The 15573-nt window shown below is 38.2% G+C and overlaps 1 protein-coding gene across 1 annotated transcript; it reads right to left on the bottom strand.

Annotated features, from left to right (window-relative positions):
• Nucleotides 1-1074: 1074 nt before the first annotated feature.
• LOC107710664 (hairy/enhancer-of-split related with YRPW motif-like protein) lies at nucleotides 1075-6125 on the bottom strand. The gene is made up of 5 exons (XM_016515497.1): nucleotides 5592-6125; nucleotides 3743-3809; nucleotides 3313-3396; nucleotides 3085-3166; nucleotides 1075-1963 (listed from the first exon to the last, which is right to left on the bottom strand). Exons 1-5 carry the CDS (start codon nucleotides 5669-5671, stop codon nucleotides 1344-1346), a joined length of 933 nt encoding a protein of 310 aa, XP_016370983.1. The 5' UTR covers nucleotides 5672-6125; the 3' UTR covers nucleotides 1075-1343.
• Between the last annotated feature and the right edge of the window lie 9448 nt (nucleotides 6126-15573).

Genomic DNA, 15573 nt, shown 5'->3' with positions numbered 1-15573 from the left:
TCCTCTTGCTGTTGCAGGATCAGGGCCAGCAGCCACCATGTTTTCACTGAGTGGCCGCCGTACCACAGTGTTCTCATCATCCTCACTGGAGACAGCTAAAGCAAACAAGATGCTCTAAATGGCACCTTACTCTTATAGCACCCAGAGGAGTCTTTTAGATAAGAGTCAGTTTGTGTACTTAGTGAGTCCATCTCTGCTTTAAAGGGGACATAACACACAGTTTCTGCCAATCTCATGTTAATCTTGATTAGGCTACCTATAGAGTAGTATTTCATCCTTCATATCTCCAACAAGTCTTTAGTTTTATCAGATTTATAAAAGACAGCTTTACGCTACTTTTACTTTTTTAATAGGGTTTTTAGGCATGAGGAAGGTCAATTGAACAAAACATTGGTAATAAAATTTAGTAATGATGCATATGTTGGAGTATTTTGCAGGATTTGTACATTTTTTTAGTTTAAATTAGACTTTTTGATAAAAGAACTCAGCTGGTGTCCAGTATAGAATAAAAAGACATAACATTGCTAATAGTTTTCCTTTCATTATGTGATTCAGGAAAAGGGAACTCTAAGACGTTCACAAAATTCGCATATATGACACTGCCTTGAGAGAATTGTGATCGGCAGAGTTTGCTCGAGTGCTGCCATCTTCTGGAAGCTGCATGTATTTGCACACACAAGTAAGTGAACAAGAGGAACACTGTTTTAATAAGGCACATTTGTCTTTATGTAATCTTCTCAAGAAGTTCCATCTCAAATGTATGATATATCATGTCAGAATCCAAGTGAATGTATAAATGACTGAGTAAACAAGTACACTAATAAAAAAAAATATATAAGATCAGAGTTCTAGAAAGTTCTGGTATCTAGATCTCAAAATCCAAGTTCCTATCACTGAATTGCTTTGAGCCATTCTTTTAACTCATCCAGTCTTTCTGAGAGTTGCATTTAATTGATTTTACACTTAAATTCTACAGTCCATTTCATTCACCTCCTATTTTTCTTAGTAAGCAAAATCAGACTGTTTTGTTTAATTATTTTTAAACTCTCAAAAAAAAAGTACAAAAGCAGTCAGTCGGTTTATACTAATATGTATTTATGTACTAATATGCACCCTTTAGGAGTACCAAGGTGTATCTTTCGAAAGGGCATCGCCCCAGCTTTTGTACCTGTTTTATCTGAGAGTTTAAATGTTGGAATAGTAGATTCAACTGAATACACATTTTATTTTAATTGTTCAATGCTTTGTGGTTCCGTTTAAAGGCGGTAATGGTCATAAATAAGTCTGAATGACCAAGAAATGAATTTTTCCTTTCAGACTGTCATAAACTCCAAACTTCTGATTTAGAATGCCCCAATCTCTGTGCCCCAGGCCTGTCCGGACTTACTGGAGGTGCCCAAACCCCTGCGACCTGGGGCTGGAGACCCCAGAGGGGCAAAGGGTCTGAAGGAAATCTGGGGAGGGGAGGAGTTGGAGGAGGATGAGGAGGATGACGGGATTGTGGGTCCATCAGGTGAGTGCTGTTGAAGTCTGTGTGGATGTCCGGGGATAGAGGGCATTCGACGCACCGGGGTCAGCGCTGGACTCAGTAATGCCCCCTGGTTGCTCAAAGATCCCACTCGCAGGGCCGGTGAAGGGTAACCCAGCAAGGCGGCGGTGGCATGGGGGGTCAGATTTCGGCAGGTGGTTGGGGGAAACGGGCTAGATGACGTTGGAGACGAAGTGGATGCCAGCTGAGGAAAGGAGGGCCAGGGCCAAGGAGGAAAAGGCAGAGCAGCGGGGCTCTGGAGGAGAGGGTCCAGCTCACTGGCGCAGTGGCTGAGATGGGACACGAGGCGTGTACCAATGGGATCTGAGGATTCGACCCCCTCCAGAGACCTGAGGTATCTTATCACCTCTCCAACACACTCCCGAAAGCCCAGAGTCCTGTAGTCCACTGCCAGAGCACGAGCATCAAAGTAGCCTAGGAGAGAGAAAACAAATTATATACTTGAGTACCCACAATTATTATGATGCCCTTTTGAGGGACCTCCTTCCTAAAATATAGCTATAAATGTTCATATATAAGGACCCATTTGCAGTACCTTTTAAAAGTTTGGGTTCAGTATTATTATTATTATTTTTTTAACTTTTTTTTATATTTTCAATTAAATTATGTTCTTTTGAACCTTCTGTTCATCAAAGAATCCTGAAAAAAATATATTGTATATATTAATAAGAAATGATAATAAGAAGAAATATTAAGCAGTAAATCAGCATATTAGAATTATTTCTAAAGGATCACTTAAGACTGGAGTAATGACTGCTGGAAATTCAGCTTTGCCATCACAGGAATACATGCCTTTTTTAATATATTAAAATATAAAACAGTTATTTTTAATTTGTAATAATATTTCCCATTATTGCTGTTTTACTGTATTTTTGGTCAAAATAAATGCAGCTTTGTGGAGCATAAAAGACTTCTTTTAAAAACATTTAAAAAATCTCACTGACCCCAAATGTTTAAACAGTAGTGTGACCTATATTATGAGAAAAATATTAAGCATGATTGTTTTTCAAATTAATAATTAGCTTTTATGTTTTTATGTCTCTGTACTAAAACAGAAAAAAAAACGTTAAAAATAGTATCTGTAAAATAGAATAGCACAGTTGTGATTAATCTAAATGATATCTGAACAGTCTTAAGAAGCACATTCTGTAAATTTTAACAGTCAGTCAAATTCAGTAAGTTTTATTACATGCAAAGACTAAATTAGATTTTTTTTCCAGAAGTAAATTCGAGTGGTGTCTGAACATGCAAACATCACTGTTACAGTGAATGATGTAAGTAGTTCCTGTTGCTATGCAGTTGCTAAAGTTTTAGCATGTTCTTGTGTTGTTTCTAACGTGTTCTGGTTGCTCAACAAGACATGATTTGAGGCATCATTCATGCCCATAAAACAAACATGTGAGTCTCGTTATGCCATAAGTGAATATCTGAGGTTATGGACTTGCCAAAATCCATTACCCAGAGTATGAGCAATAGTAGTAGCAGTAACACTGTGTAAGGCCATTAAGATTCTCCTGCTCAATATCTTCTCTTACCTTTGCCGCCCATGGCATGCAGCAGCTTCAGATGATCCACTGTCATCTGAAGAATCTCAGCCTTCTCCAGTTTAGAGGAGCCCTGGCCAAGAGGGGGAAATGTACTGGTTTTAGTTTTAAAACTGTTTTATAAAATTTGATATTGTACGTTTAAACTCTGTCCACTCAGCTGTTTTGAAAATATGAAGCATCTAACTGATCCTGTGGCGTTCAGTCTGATCGTCTTACCTGTTTCTCGAAGGCACTGGGTACGAGTCTCCTGAGCTCTGACAGACTGTGGTTGATCCTGTCCCTGCGTCTCTTCTCAATTATCTGTGGAATCCAGTGGAATCATTTTAAAGACAGAGCAACGATTTGAAGTGGAAGGCATTTGCTAACTGGATTATTTTTGTGTAATTGTTTTTTTGCTAGTTGTAGCATTTCTAAGATCAGATTTTGGAAAAAATACCAAGTCAAATAGAAAAACACAAATCAAAGTCAGACAAGAGGGCTTAAACTGTAAAAATGCATGTTGCTGCAGAGGGTCATGTTGCAGGGAGTTTTGAAAAAGGCCAGCATTCACAGAAGAGACCTTGTACCGAGATCATTTACGAATTATATATTTGGTCTGTTCTTGAACAAGCAGGGGAAAAACAGAGCTAGATTGACGTAAACTCACCCCTCTTCTCTTCTTGCGCGCCAGGATCTGTGAGGTACTGCCTGGAGACATGGACCCAGTGACAGGGCTGAGCAAGAGAAAGAGCGAGCGGGGAAGGGGACAGATTGAAGCTTTGATGTCAGTGCATATTGTTGTCATTACTGTATTTAATACAACGCAGAAACGCTGTTGCACATCATCAAACCCAATCTAATTTGTCTTGGGGAACAGCTAGACACGGGAGCGCCGGGGTAAACAGAAAACAAGATTATTTTGGTTTAACGCGTTTTTGGACATTATTGTCAGATGGCTGATATGTTATGATTTTTGCATAGTACGAAAGCATTTTCTTTTTAAGCTTAAAAGACATGATGATTACATATCCGCAGGGCAGGCTGAAATGGCTTTTGCGTGCACTTTGAGCACATCAACACATGGTATTATCCTTCAATGTGGATCTGGTTTACATGGGCACTTTCTGCGGTCTGCCAGCAGAATGACAGTGTTTGTTTTGCTTTTACTTTGACTTCCATGCATAACTATTATTTTTATATCATATTGTAATTCCTTTTAACATTAAGAGGCTTAATGCACAAGCATTAGGTTTGTTTAGAGGAAAAGAGTCTAGTCCAAAAAGAAAATTAGTTACAGGAATAAATTGTTGTATAGAGTTTTTGTATCCTGGTTAAGAGTTTTTCAAATGCAATAAGATTAGAAACCATTGGTTATCGTAGGGCACAATTCAAAAGGACCAAACGGCGGTTACATGTGTCTTTAGTCTGCTCTTGATTTGGGTCACAGCTTTAAAAAAACAGTATCAAAAAGACTAAATGACTGAGAGAAAAATGCAAAACAGACAGAGAAGGAAAAAGCATGCTGAGCTTAATTCTCGTCAGTGGCACAGCAATAGGAAGATACGCCTCTCAAGACTAAGACAAATAAGATCATTATGGGCCTCCATCAGCTGCCCAGTTAGACATTGGCCCTGTGTGTGATTTTGACAGTGTGTGTCCGCTCACATAAACTCCAGTGTCATCATACTCAACTTTCAGAAATAGTGTAGATGGCAGTGATATGCGCTAATAGGGAGGGCCAACAAGAGGACATTTTCTGTAGAATCTTGGTTATAGTATTTGATGATTTTTGGGACGTGACTTTGCTGTCCCTTCATGCAGGATCTATGCTTCTTGGTAAAACATAGCTGAATATATTGAGGCATCATAAAATATTCAACAAGTACAACATAAAAAATTGCAATAAGTGAAAAAGTGCTGTCCTAATTTATTTTAATGTGCCTTGGCTACAGTGTAATTACAAGCACTGAGTAATATTAATTAACAAAATGTACTTACTATAGATTTAGGGTTAGGGATTGGTTTAGTGTTCCTTGTAATTATACACTATAGTACATACACTATGTAATACTATAGTATAATAATGTAAATACATGTAACAAGGATAACTAATTTTTGTTACCAAAAAAGATTGACCAAATAATGCGTTACCAAAATTGCTTATCCTGGCCAATGCCAAAAATCCTTATAACAACATATAGCATTTGCATGTCTTGATTTGTGAATGTTAAACATTTTATGAATTATTATAAACAGCACAGTGCATCATAAACCCTGAAGGCCCATGCAGAGTCGCCCATACAGCTGTCAAAAACCACCTTGCACTAAAAGAACTATGGCTTGTAAATTTAAATGAATACTTAATTAAACTCAACATAAATAGCACTTTTTAACACATGATTCAATCTTTAGAGATTCTGAGTTGTAGTGTGTGCTCTGCATGTACGGTAGAGTCACTGACAGCCATATATCACCCCCACTGAGCACATTATATAATGTACACTCAAAGTCCTCACCAGTAGCTGTCTTCCTGTCCGACATCGATCAGTTCGTCCATGTCTGAGTCTGGGGAACTGTAATCATGAGGTCTCTTCATCGCCAGGGTCCTCCGTCCTCCTCTATCCCGGCAAGGGACTGTTAAATCGATGGAGCGATGGAGATGTGCAAGATGATCTGAGATGATCTCAGATGATGGATTCCTCCTCTGTCCTTCAAATGCCGCTGTAAGGAAAGCAGCCACCTTCTAATGCGAACACGCCCCTCCCTATTTCCTTTTTTCCTCTCCACCTTCTTCTCCTCTATTTCTCCCTCTATCCTCCGACCACAATACGAGCACGCTTGCTTGGGAGTTTTTATTAGACCTCTCTTACTGACTAAGTCTGGTACTTGTTTCTGCTCTTATGTGTAGTCGTGTTTTGACATCTCCAGACCCCCTGGACTTGAAGCCAGAGAATGACAGTCCTTGTTCTTCTGTGTTCTCTCACTATTCCTGCTTTTCCTGGCCCTTCCTACCTCTCGGTCGCCCTGGCTACGCTCGTCCTCTCGCTTTCTGCTGCAGCAGCACAAGCGACTGAACTTGGGCACTTTGGCAAAGTTGCCAGTTTTGGCTCCCTCTTCCTTACCCTCCCACACTCCCTGCCTCCCTCCATTCATCCCAGCCCCTCATCAGCCCTCCCTTCTTTTTCTCTCTCTCTCTCTCTGTCATTTCTCTCCTTTCAATTAGCCTCTTCTCTCTACTGTCTCATCTCGCTCTATCTTTACCCCCTCTGTCCCTCCCTCCTTCCTTCTGTCTCTGTTTGTCTGTCTCCTCTTTTCCACTCTTTTTAATTAGTTTCCCTCCCTCTCTCCCAGGACAATAGGAAGTACACTGTGGGAATAGTGCATTGGATTTGGACCCACATGCACACATACAGTGGCCCCAAAAAAGTACATGGACAGTCATGGTTTTTATATACTATAAAACTTTATCTTTAAATGTTTGTTTGAAAAGTGAGCTTCTGTTGTCTTTATTTAAAATTAATGTTTTTGTTTAAATTAATTTTAATCTGGACACTTTCTGTCTCAAAAAAGAAAAATATATATATATACAGTCAAACCAAAATGTATTCAGACACCTTCAAGATTTCACAACATATCACAGTTTATTCACTATAGTTTAGAAAATGGTAATAAAATATGACAAGAACTCAGAGTTAAACTGTGTCAGAACAAACTCATCTTGATAATGTTAGATAACAATTAAGCAAAACATGGTCAGGTCAGTGTCTGAATAATTTTTGGTCTCACCTTTTTTATCAGTTTTACTGGCAGTCCACTGTATGAAGAATTTTTGGGTATAATATGTTACAGTTTACTTTATTTTGCTATCCTCACTTACATAATTTTTGTATTATTTTTTTATTTTTGTGTTTTATTCCTGTAATGGCAAAGCTGAATTTTAAGCAGTCATTACTCCAGTCTTCAGTGTCACATGATCCTTCAGAAAACATTATAATATGCTGATTTGCTGATTAAAAAATGTTTCTTATTATTATCAATGTTGAAAATAGCTCTGCTTTAAACAGTGGTGTTTTTCAGGATTCTTTAATGAATAGAAAGTTCAAAAGATCAGCATTTATTTAAAATAGAAATCTTTTGTAACATTACAAATGCTTTTCCATCACTTTAAATAAATGTAATGCAATCTGATGAATATTGTTTTCTTAAAAAAAAAAAAATCCAAACTTTTGAACAGTATATTGTTCACAAATAAGAAAAAAAACCCACATTTGGACACTCTTTGGCTGTCAATGGAATATTTTCATTGTCAATGTGATGAACTGCGTATGTGATTACTCTGTGAACTGCCTTCATAAAATCACTGCAACACTAGCTGGAAGAAAATAATTACTTCTGAAAAGATTTTTGAGTGCGGCCTAAATGTCCAAATACTTTTGTATCCAAATATCATTATATTCAGAATCTGTTTAAGTATCTATACAGCAAAATGGGCTCGAATGGCTTGAGTTTGAGGTGGGATTATCTGTTTGCTCGACCAGTTGCAGACAGGAGTGTTTGGAAAACCTGTTTGGAAAAACCTGTCATTATTTGCAATTCTGTTTGCTGTGACAGATACAGTATAACACACTTAAACTACACTATCAGAAAAAAAGTACAAAAGGTACTCTTTCAAATTGTACTAATAAGGTACTAAATTTATATAAGGTACAAACGTGTACCTTTTGAACAGGTACAGCCCCAGTGACAGCTTTTGTACTTATTTTTCTGAGAGTGTAAGAATCAACTGTTGATAAACACATATTATTTGACCACTGATCTGATCTGATGTGTCCCCTTGAGTGTCTGTGGTGGATATGTCCCTGAGTCTGAGGGACAAAGCAGCTCTGATAGTGACCCTGAACTGATGCTCTCAGTCTGAAGAGAGATGAAGAGAGGTTAAAAGAGGATTTAGCTATTGAGTGTCTGAACAGAGGATCTCCTCAAGGACGACAGCCTTTCGGTTTCCCATGTCAGACACACGGCATTTTCAAAAGAAACATTTCACTTCACACTATATAGTGCTAAGCACATGCATGTAAACTCCGAGGTGTTCACTCCTCCATCCACTACCGTGGGAAGCTGTAGGGCGAGAGCAGCCATGGTAACTAGAATTACAAGTGCTTGGCAGGAGTTTGCTGTCAGGAACGGTGCCTTACTGACCCAAGCTGCAGCAGCATGCCCTGCATTACACAATACTCCATGCACCCCTCTGCCTTCCTGTTGGCTTGCTGCTTTGATCCCATGGGGCCGTACGCAATTGAATAGTTTTCTGGTGTGTACACATTTGTGCCAGTGCAGTTGGCAGGCAGCCCGTCTGATGCAATTACACCTACACTCTTGAAAATAAAGTTTCCTTATTGGAATCTGTGGTTCCATTAAGAATCTTTAACATCCATGGAAACTTTCAAATGGACGAAAACTTCTTTATAGTAGAAAAAGTTTCTTTTGATTATCAAAATATTATTTACGTGTAGAAAAGAAATGATCCTTTATAGAACTGATCACTGAAAGGTTCTTTGGGGATCCCAAAATGGTTAATCTAAGGCATCACTATGAAACCCCCCGTTTGGCACCTTTATTTTTAAGAGTGTATGTGCGGTGACCCCTAAAAGATTCATAGAACAAAAGATATGCTGTACAAGAATGAAGACAAAACTGTGTTTGAACTAGTGTTGCTTTCGTCAACGAAAATTATGACTAAATATACTAGACTAAAATGCTCAGACTTTTAGTTGACTAAAACTTGACTAGACTAAAAAGAATATGAACGTGACTAAAACTAATAAAAACTAAAATGACAGTTTCACACAAAGACTAGACTAAAACTAAAATTAAAACAGGCCACCAAAAACAACACTAGTTTGAACACTTATGGGTTGTTAGATGTTAGTGGAATATATTCACAGTTAATTTGATGAGCTGTACCAGGTAGTGTTGGGGAAGCTCATTTCAATAATGTAGCTTGCTACAAGTTAATCATAATAACAGATAGTTGAACTATAGCCAATCTGCTGTTTTGAAAAAGTAGTTAGCTACACTATAAGCTACAACCACAAAACAGACTATGCTGACATTTCCTAAAGGCCCTTGTGAAAAAGAAGTGTGCTTAATTGTACTGAATGTGCACTTATAATGTACTTAAAATATCAAAAGTACATATTTTTAAGAACTGAACTTGCAGATAATACAATATCAATGACATAAAAGGCCACAATGACAGTATACTTTCATGAAGTACATTTTTAAAAAGTGCAATTTGTAATAATGTCAAATTAAATGCGTTTGATTATCCTCCCAACTCAGGCATTAAAACCGTAATGTAGCATTTGGTTGGAAAAAGTAGCTCAATTCTGCACCACTCTGAAAAGAGCTGAACTACATTCACACTACTAAACAAGGTAAGTTAAGACTGGAGCACACTACACAACTTTTGTCCAGATTTTACAGTATGTTCAAGTTGACGGTAATTGACGAAAGTCAGAGCAAGTCTGCAGATTTGAGTTGACAGATTTCACAGAAAATAGCAGAGTGCATCATGGTCAAAGACTCCAGTTTTCTTAGCTTAGACTATGACTCTATCCAGTCGAAGGATATCAAACATGTTTTTATCTGTCATGTGTCTCCTAAGGCACGTGTTTCTGTATGAATTTGTTGTGTTTGGAATGACTTAAAAGTCTAGTAGTGTGTGATCCTCAGTCGTTTAGTGTATGATCACCGCTAGCCGCTAAACACCTGAGCAAACTTATTTCATACGTCCACTAAAAAAGCTGAGGGAAGTTAAGTCACATCTTATGTTTTGATAAAAGCTTTGCTAGTATTTTATGCAATTTAGTTTGTTACTTTATTATGAATTCAAAATGCTTTGTGAAGTGTCACTTAAGTGTCCAAATACTTTTAAATGTGTGTTGGTTTTCCCAGGGTATGAGCCGTATAAAGCACATATGCTTGTTCAAACATCTCCCCTCTCCTCCCGCTTTTAGAGATGGATGGTGGCTGCAATTAGCAGCGAGCAGACGTGTGGCATTTGACCGTCTCGGGAGGCTTATGGTTTGATGTGTGAGTCAAAACGAGTGTAAGAGATCCCTTTATCCTTCCATCCTCCCCCGACTCCATCTCCTTTCATTACCAATCCCTCTTATATTCGGGTCTGGATCTCATTTCCAGAAAGCAAGAAGAAAGGAGCTTGAGAGAAAATCTATGAAGTCGGGCCTTTCGCCGTGTCTCTGCTGTTATTTTTGTTGTCCAACCGCTTCAAAGTCGTGCTTTCTTCTCGTTCTCCATTCTGATTATTTTTCTTTCGCAAGGTTTTTCTGCATCCTTTGCTTCTCCCCCTTTCTCCTCCTCTTCCTCTGAGTTTTTGATCTTTGTCATGGCACACTTCCTCCACTGATGACAAATTAAGGGGGGAAATCACTGTGGAAATTGGATGAATGCAACAGAGGGGGGAATTAAGTAAATAAATCAGTTGATCTGCAAAAATAGTTTGAAGGGGGAAAACTGAGAACAAGAAACGGAGAACAAAGCGAACGCTGGTATTGAGCAAAGCGGCTTCTTGCGCTCTTGGTTGGCCACTTCAGTGCTTTTGCAAAGCCCTCCCTCTTCACCACAACAAGAACAGCTCTACAACTGAAATTAACAAGCTCATATTTTTACGATTCTCTCATAGAAAGAAGCGCATGCACACATACATGCAATCACCCGTTTTCTGTTTTTCACACACAGTCAACTACACACAAACTAATGTGCAACTTACATATTAAATGTTACTGCCAAATGACAGCAGCCAAAGCTCACACGGTCTTCCTCAAGCAGTAATGGTGTTTTAATTCGTGCTGACACACACACACACCCACATGCATTTAACCAGCTCTACCACATCTTGCATGACTTTCCTCCCTTTATGTGTAAATCTCAGCGGCTGACCCCAAAATCAGCCCGTGTTTTGATGTTTCTTTTCATTTGACTCTCTGAGTGTCGGAGAGCTGAGGCCCCACTGCGAGCGCTGACAAATCCCACAGGGACTTATCTCTCCTCCAGCCACGAGAAGAATGCCAGACACTGAGGCCTGCCCACTTTAAAGCCCGCAAATGACACAGCTCCATATTGCATGAATCTGTGTATGTATATTCATGGACATGTGTCCCCAAGTACAAATGCACTGAATGCATGACACATGTCACAGCTGATTGGGTTATTGAGAAGAAGCCTGTTTGCTCTCACATGGAAATTCCTCTTTTTTCAGATGAAATTTGTTGATGGATATGTAAAATGATCCATAACGTCATTAGGGGCAATTAATTTTTTTTTCTCACTTTATAATTTTATATTCACCACTTTATACTGCTTTTATTTATTTTCTTATATTACATATATCTTTTAATTATATATATATATTATATATATAATTTGTATTATTTAATTGTTTATTTATAATTATTTCATTATTTTATTCAATTATTATTTTTCTTTTGTTACTTTCAATAGTGAGACAAATACATTTTTATTATCAATTTGCTTTGTTGTTGCACATTTGGCACATAAAACAAATATATATTTTTTCCCTTCCTTTGAATTTCCATCATTTCATTTCTATATTACAACAAAAGTTATAGTAAAGTATAGTTTTTATTTTAATTTCTTTGTCATTTATCTCCTGAGGTCCGCATAAGCCTTTCATAAATGCAAAATAAATAGATTAATAATCTGTAACTAGATATTAAACTCCAATTAAAATAATAATAATAATAATAGTAATAATAATAATAATAAGGAAATTAGAGATAAACATTTTATTTTTTTAATTTATTTATTTATTTATTTGTATTGGCTTTTTAAGATTATACAAGTGTTAATTTGATGTTATTCATATATTATTATAGTATATAAATGAGTACGATGACCTCCACCCTCTATCTCTGCCAGAGGAAGACAGCAATGCTGTTTACCCACACAGCCATGCTCGCCTCGTCCGGATCCCAAAAAATAAATAAGAAGGGCAAAAGCCAACAAGAGGAAGCAGAAAGGGCCCTTTGTGGCCGAGAGCAAGGTCCCTTTCAAGCTGTTTTCCCACAGCGCCGAGCCCCCGATAGAGGGCCTGACTGCGGTAACTCTCGCTGGTGCCGGGGCCCAGACGGGCCGGGTAGGCCTCACTAGGCCACAAGCAGCCATTGTCTGTCGCCACAGAAACCAGCGTCTTCATGTCAGACCTGTTTTTCTGTTTGTTTTCTTTTTTTGTCTTTAATGTGGCAAGGGGAATGTTGCCTCCCCTTCTCCCCCCAACCCATCCACATTTCGTTCCCTTTTTTCTTCTCCCTCCAAATGTTATCCTCCTCCCTCTCTTTCTTGCTCCATCTCTCTTTATTCCTCCAAAAGATTGTGATTTGTAAAGCTCTTGAGTGGTAGGCAGGCCCTATCTTTGTCATGGTGTTGTGGCCTGCCTCTCTCTCAATTGTTTATTTTATTTTACTTTATGAGGTTTTGGCACAAGCTCATACTTTTTCTGACTTGAAAAAGGGGGGAAAAACACTCAAAAACAACAAAACCTTTCCCCAAAGAATTCTGTCGTTCCCAATTTTCTCCTCAAGATTAAACAAGCTCCAACAACAGAAGGAAAAGGAGAAAGTGGAGAGAAGATCTGGTTATGATTCGAGACTCTCAAGTAAGAGAGGATGCCCCACAGACATCGAACGAGAAAAACAAATCTGGAAAAAAGAGAAGTGTTTCTATTTTTAAGAGTCTAAAGAATGTCACTGTGTGCCATGACTCAAAGGATTTGCAGCTCCATGGTAATCAGTTCATTCTGACTGAGATCGTCGACCACATCATACGCACTACACCATCTTTTATGAGCTGGGCAAGAGGAGGGGAAGAAACGAAAGTCAGAATAATTTATTTTGCACTCATAGCCAGTGCCACAGCATTGTTTTGGCAATTTTACTGTAAATGCTCTTTGGTATTTGCAACCACTGTTTATCTTAAAATGGGTGTGTTTTATGTTACTGAAATATCTCCTTGGTTTTGTGTTTAAATTTTCCTAAATGTTATTAAATTTTCACAGTGCAGGAGTGAATTCACTAAATAGTTGGCAAACTTTTGCGCACACAGTATTTCAGCACAAAAACATGTATTTTATGTTCTAATCACCCGCAATCCAGTTTAAACTATGTGCTAAATATGCTGAAATTCATAACTATTTTACATTTGGTGGCTAATTCATGAATTTGTACAATTTCATTCATACATTTTCATACAATGTGCAAACTCCCCACTGAAGGTTAGGGTTAGCTGTGGACCTTGGTGCTTAATTTAAAGGTACACTAAACTGCACTAAACAAACCTGCATGCATCTTGCAGAAGAACATTGTAGCCTGTTTATGTATATGATGACACAGGTACTGGGCTACTCCACAGCCGTGTCCCGACAAGTCTAAAATAGTCCAAATATAAACACACTCTCAGAAAAAAAGGTGCAAAAGAAGTCACTTGGACAGTACACATCTGTACCTTATTTTCCCCTAAAGGGTGCATACATGTACCTTAATGATACCTTTCCAAAAGGTGTATATGTATAATGTGCTCGCTCATATACATTTTGTAAATTCTGAACAAAAAAATTAAATTGCAATGCAAACAAATTCCATTTCTACATATATAAATTAGGTTTGTTATAGATTGTGTCGTACTCACAAAACTCAGCACTATCTGTCTGCTGCAGTTAACATTGCACTACCGTCTACGGAAAGATCATGCTTAACCATTGTTTGGTCAACCAATTTTCATCAGAGAACCCATGCTGGTTGAACAGCCTGACCAGCTAAATTAGCAGCTAGACCAACACTTACCACCAAACCAGCCTGGAAGCTTGCCTTTTCAACAGGATTCGGAGATTGTATTATTTTAAATCATTTTCTAAATGAAAATTTTAGCTAGAGCATTCTTAAAAAAATTTTTTTAATAAGATGTTCATTTTTGCAACTTCTTTTTATACATTTAAAAGTAATATATTTAAACTGTTACAATTTTAATTGGAAACTAAATATTATTTTAAGATATATTGTTGATGCCCCGTATATAAATCATTTCATGAATTGATGTGTAAAATAATGCAAACTAAATAATAAAGAATTATTAAAGAACATGCAGAATGCATCATACATTTTCATCTCATACCCTCTTTGTTTCTAAAGTTAGGTTAAAATCACTAAAACACCTAGACATTAACTGAGATGTATTGACATTTGCAACACTTTGCATCGGAAAAACTGTCATAGCATTCCAATGAAAGCTAATTTTAGCTTTCCAAGAAGAGTGTGCAGGAGGTGTGGATGAAAGGATGGGTTCAGGATATATGTGCTTACAGAGCCTGATATACTCAGCTATACTCAGCTAAAGATGTGTATGTCTGTTTACGTTTTACGTCAGAACATACAGATGATTTCAAATCTGTTGTCAACAGAGAAAAAAAAAATGAAAATGTCAAAAGTTCATGTATGCACAGTTGTTGGGTTATGAGCTGATTTTGGATAGTTATTGAGTTTTGTTGTACATTTCAACTCAGCCTTAAGTCCGGGTCTTCGTAGGATTAGCTCAGAATTTAGTTTGGTCTTAGTTTCAGTGTTTGGTGGGTGTTGGAGAGCTGTCAGTCTGTGGTCAGCCTGCATGATATTGAGGGCTGCAGGCCTCCGGCTCTGTCCACCACGCTGCTATGTTTGAACTTAATTACAGCCAGTCGGTCCTGTCATTACAGCCCAGAGCAGCCGAGCGACGGCCGGCCTGTAGGTAGTGGCGGCAGAATCCCAAACAACTGCGTGCAGTCACACACTTTCTTGGGCACAGCAAACACACATTGGGATAGACACAGACTTATCCAAACCACACAGACACAAACAGAAATACAGATGCGAGCAAGGCCATTGTCACGCACTCCACATTAACACAAACAAAATCCTCGCCTTACAGCAGACACAGATTATCATACATACCCAAGTCATAATATACGTAATCACTGTTCTCGCATTGAACTGAGAGTTGAGGGAATAGTTAAAGTAGTAGTTGACGGAGGAAATTCAAGACCACTTTTACCCTCTTCAGGAATGGTCCACCAACAAAGAACACTCTAAAAGCAAGACGTGTAAAAGTCCACTAGGTTCAAAGGACTGCAGGCTAACCTCTAAGCAACTAACTTAATGTTTATGATCCCATCATCAGAAGAACATTGAACAACCATGGTGTCCATGGCAGAGTCGCAAGGAGCCACTGCTCTCCAAAAAGAACATTGCTGCCCATCTGCAGTTTGCTAAAGACCACGTGGACAAGCCAGAGGAATACTGGAGAAATGGATGAGACCAAAATAGAACATTTTGGTTTAAATGAGCAGCGTTATGTTTGGAGAAAGAAAACACTGCATTCCAGCATAAGAACCTTATCCCATCTGTGAAACATGGTGGTGGTAGTATCATG

Source organism: Sinocyclocheilus rhinocerous, unplaced genomic scaffold, assembly GCF_001515625.1.
Source record: "Sinocyclocheilus rhinocerous isolate Xijiao unplaced genomic scaffold, SAMN03320098_v1.1 scaffold492, whole genome shotgun sequence".
Taxonomy (NCBI): domain Eukaryota; kingdom Metazoa; phylum Chordata; class Actinopteri; order Cypriniformes; family Cyprinidae; genus Sinocyclocheilus; species Sinocyclocheilus rhinocerous.
This window is presented reverse-complemented; position numbering and strand designations above follow the sequence as displayed.

What these genes read in the sequence shown, in the direction of transcription:
- LOC107710664 (XM_016515497.1), bottom strand. Translation starts at nt 5,671, where the DNA reads ATGAAGAGACCTCATGATTACAGTTCCCCAGACTCAGACATGGACGAA. An exon ending in GGACAGGAAGACAGCTACTG is followed by an intron (nt 3,810 to 5,591) that starts GTGAGGACTTTG and finishes TCTCTTGCTCAG; the next exon opens with CCCTGTCACTGGGTCCATGT. An exon ending in CCAGTGCCTTCGAGAAACAG is followed by an intron (nt 3,167 to 3,312) that starts GTAAGACGATCA and finishes CCTCTTGGCCAG; the next exon opens with GGCTCCTCTAAACTGGAGAA.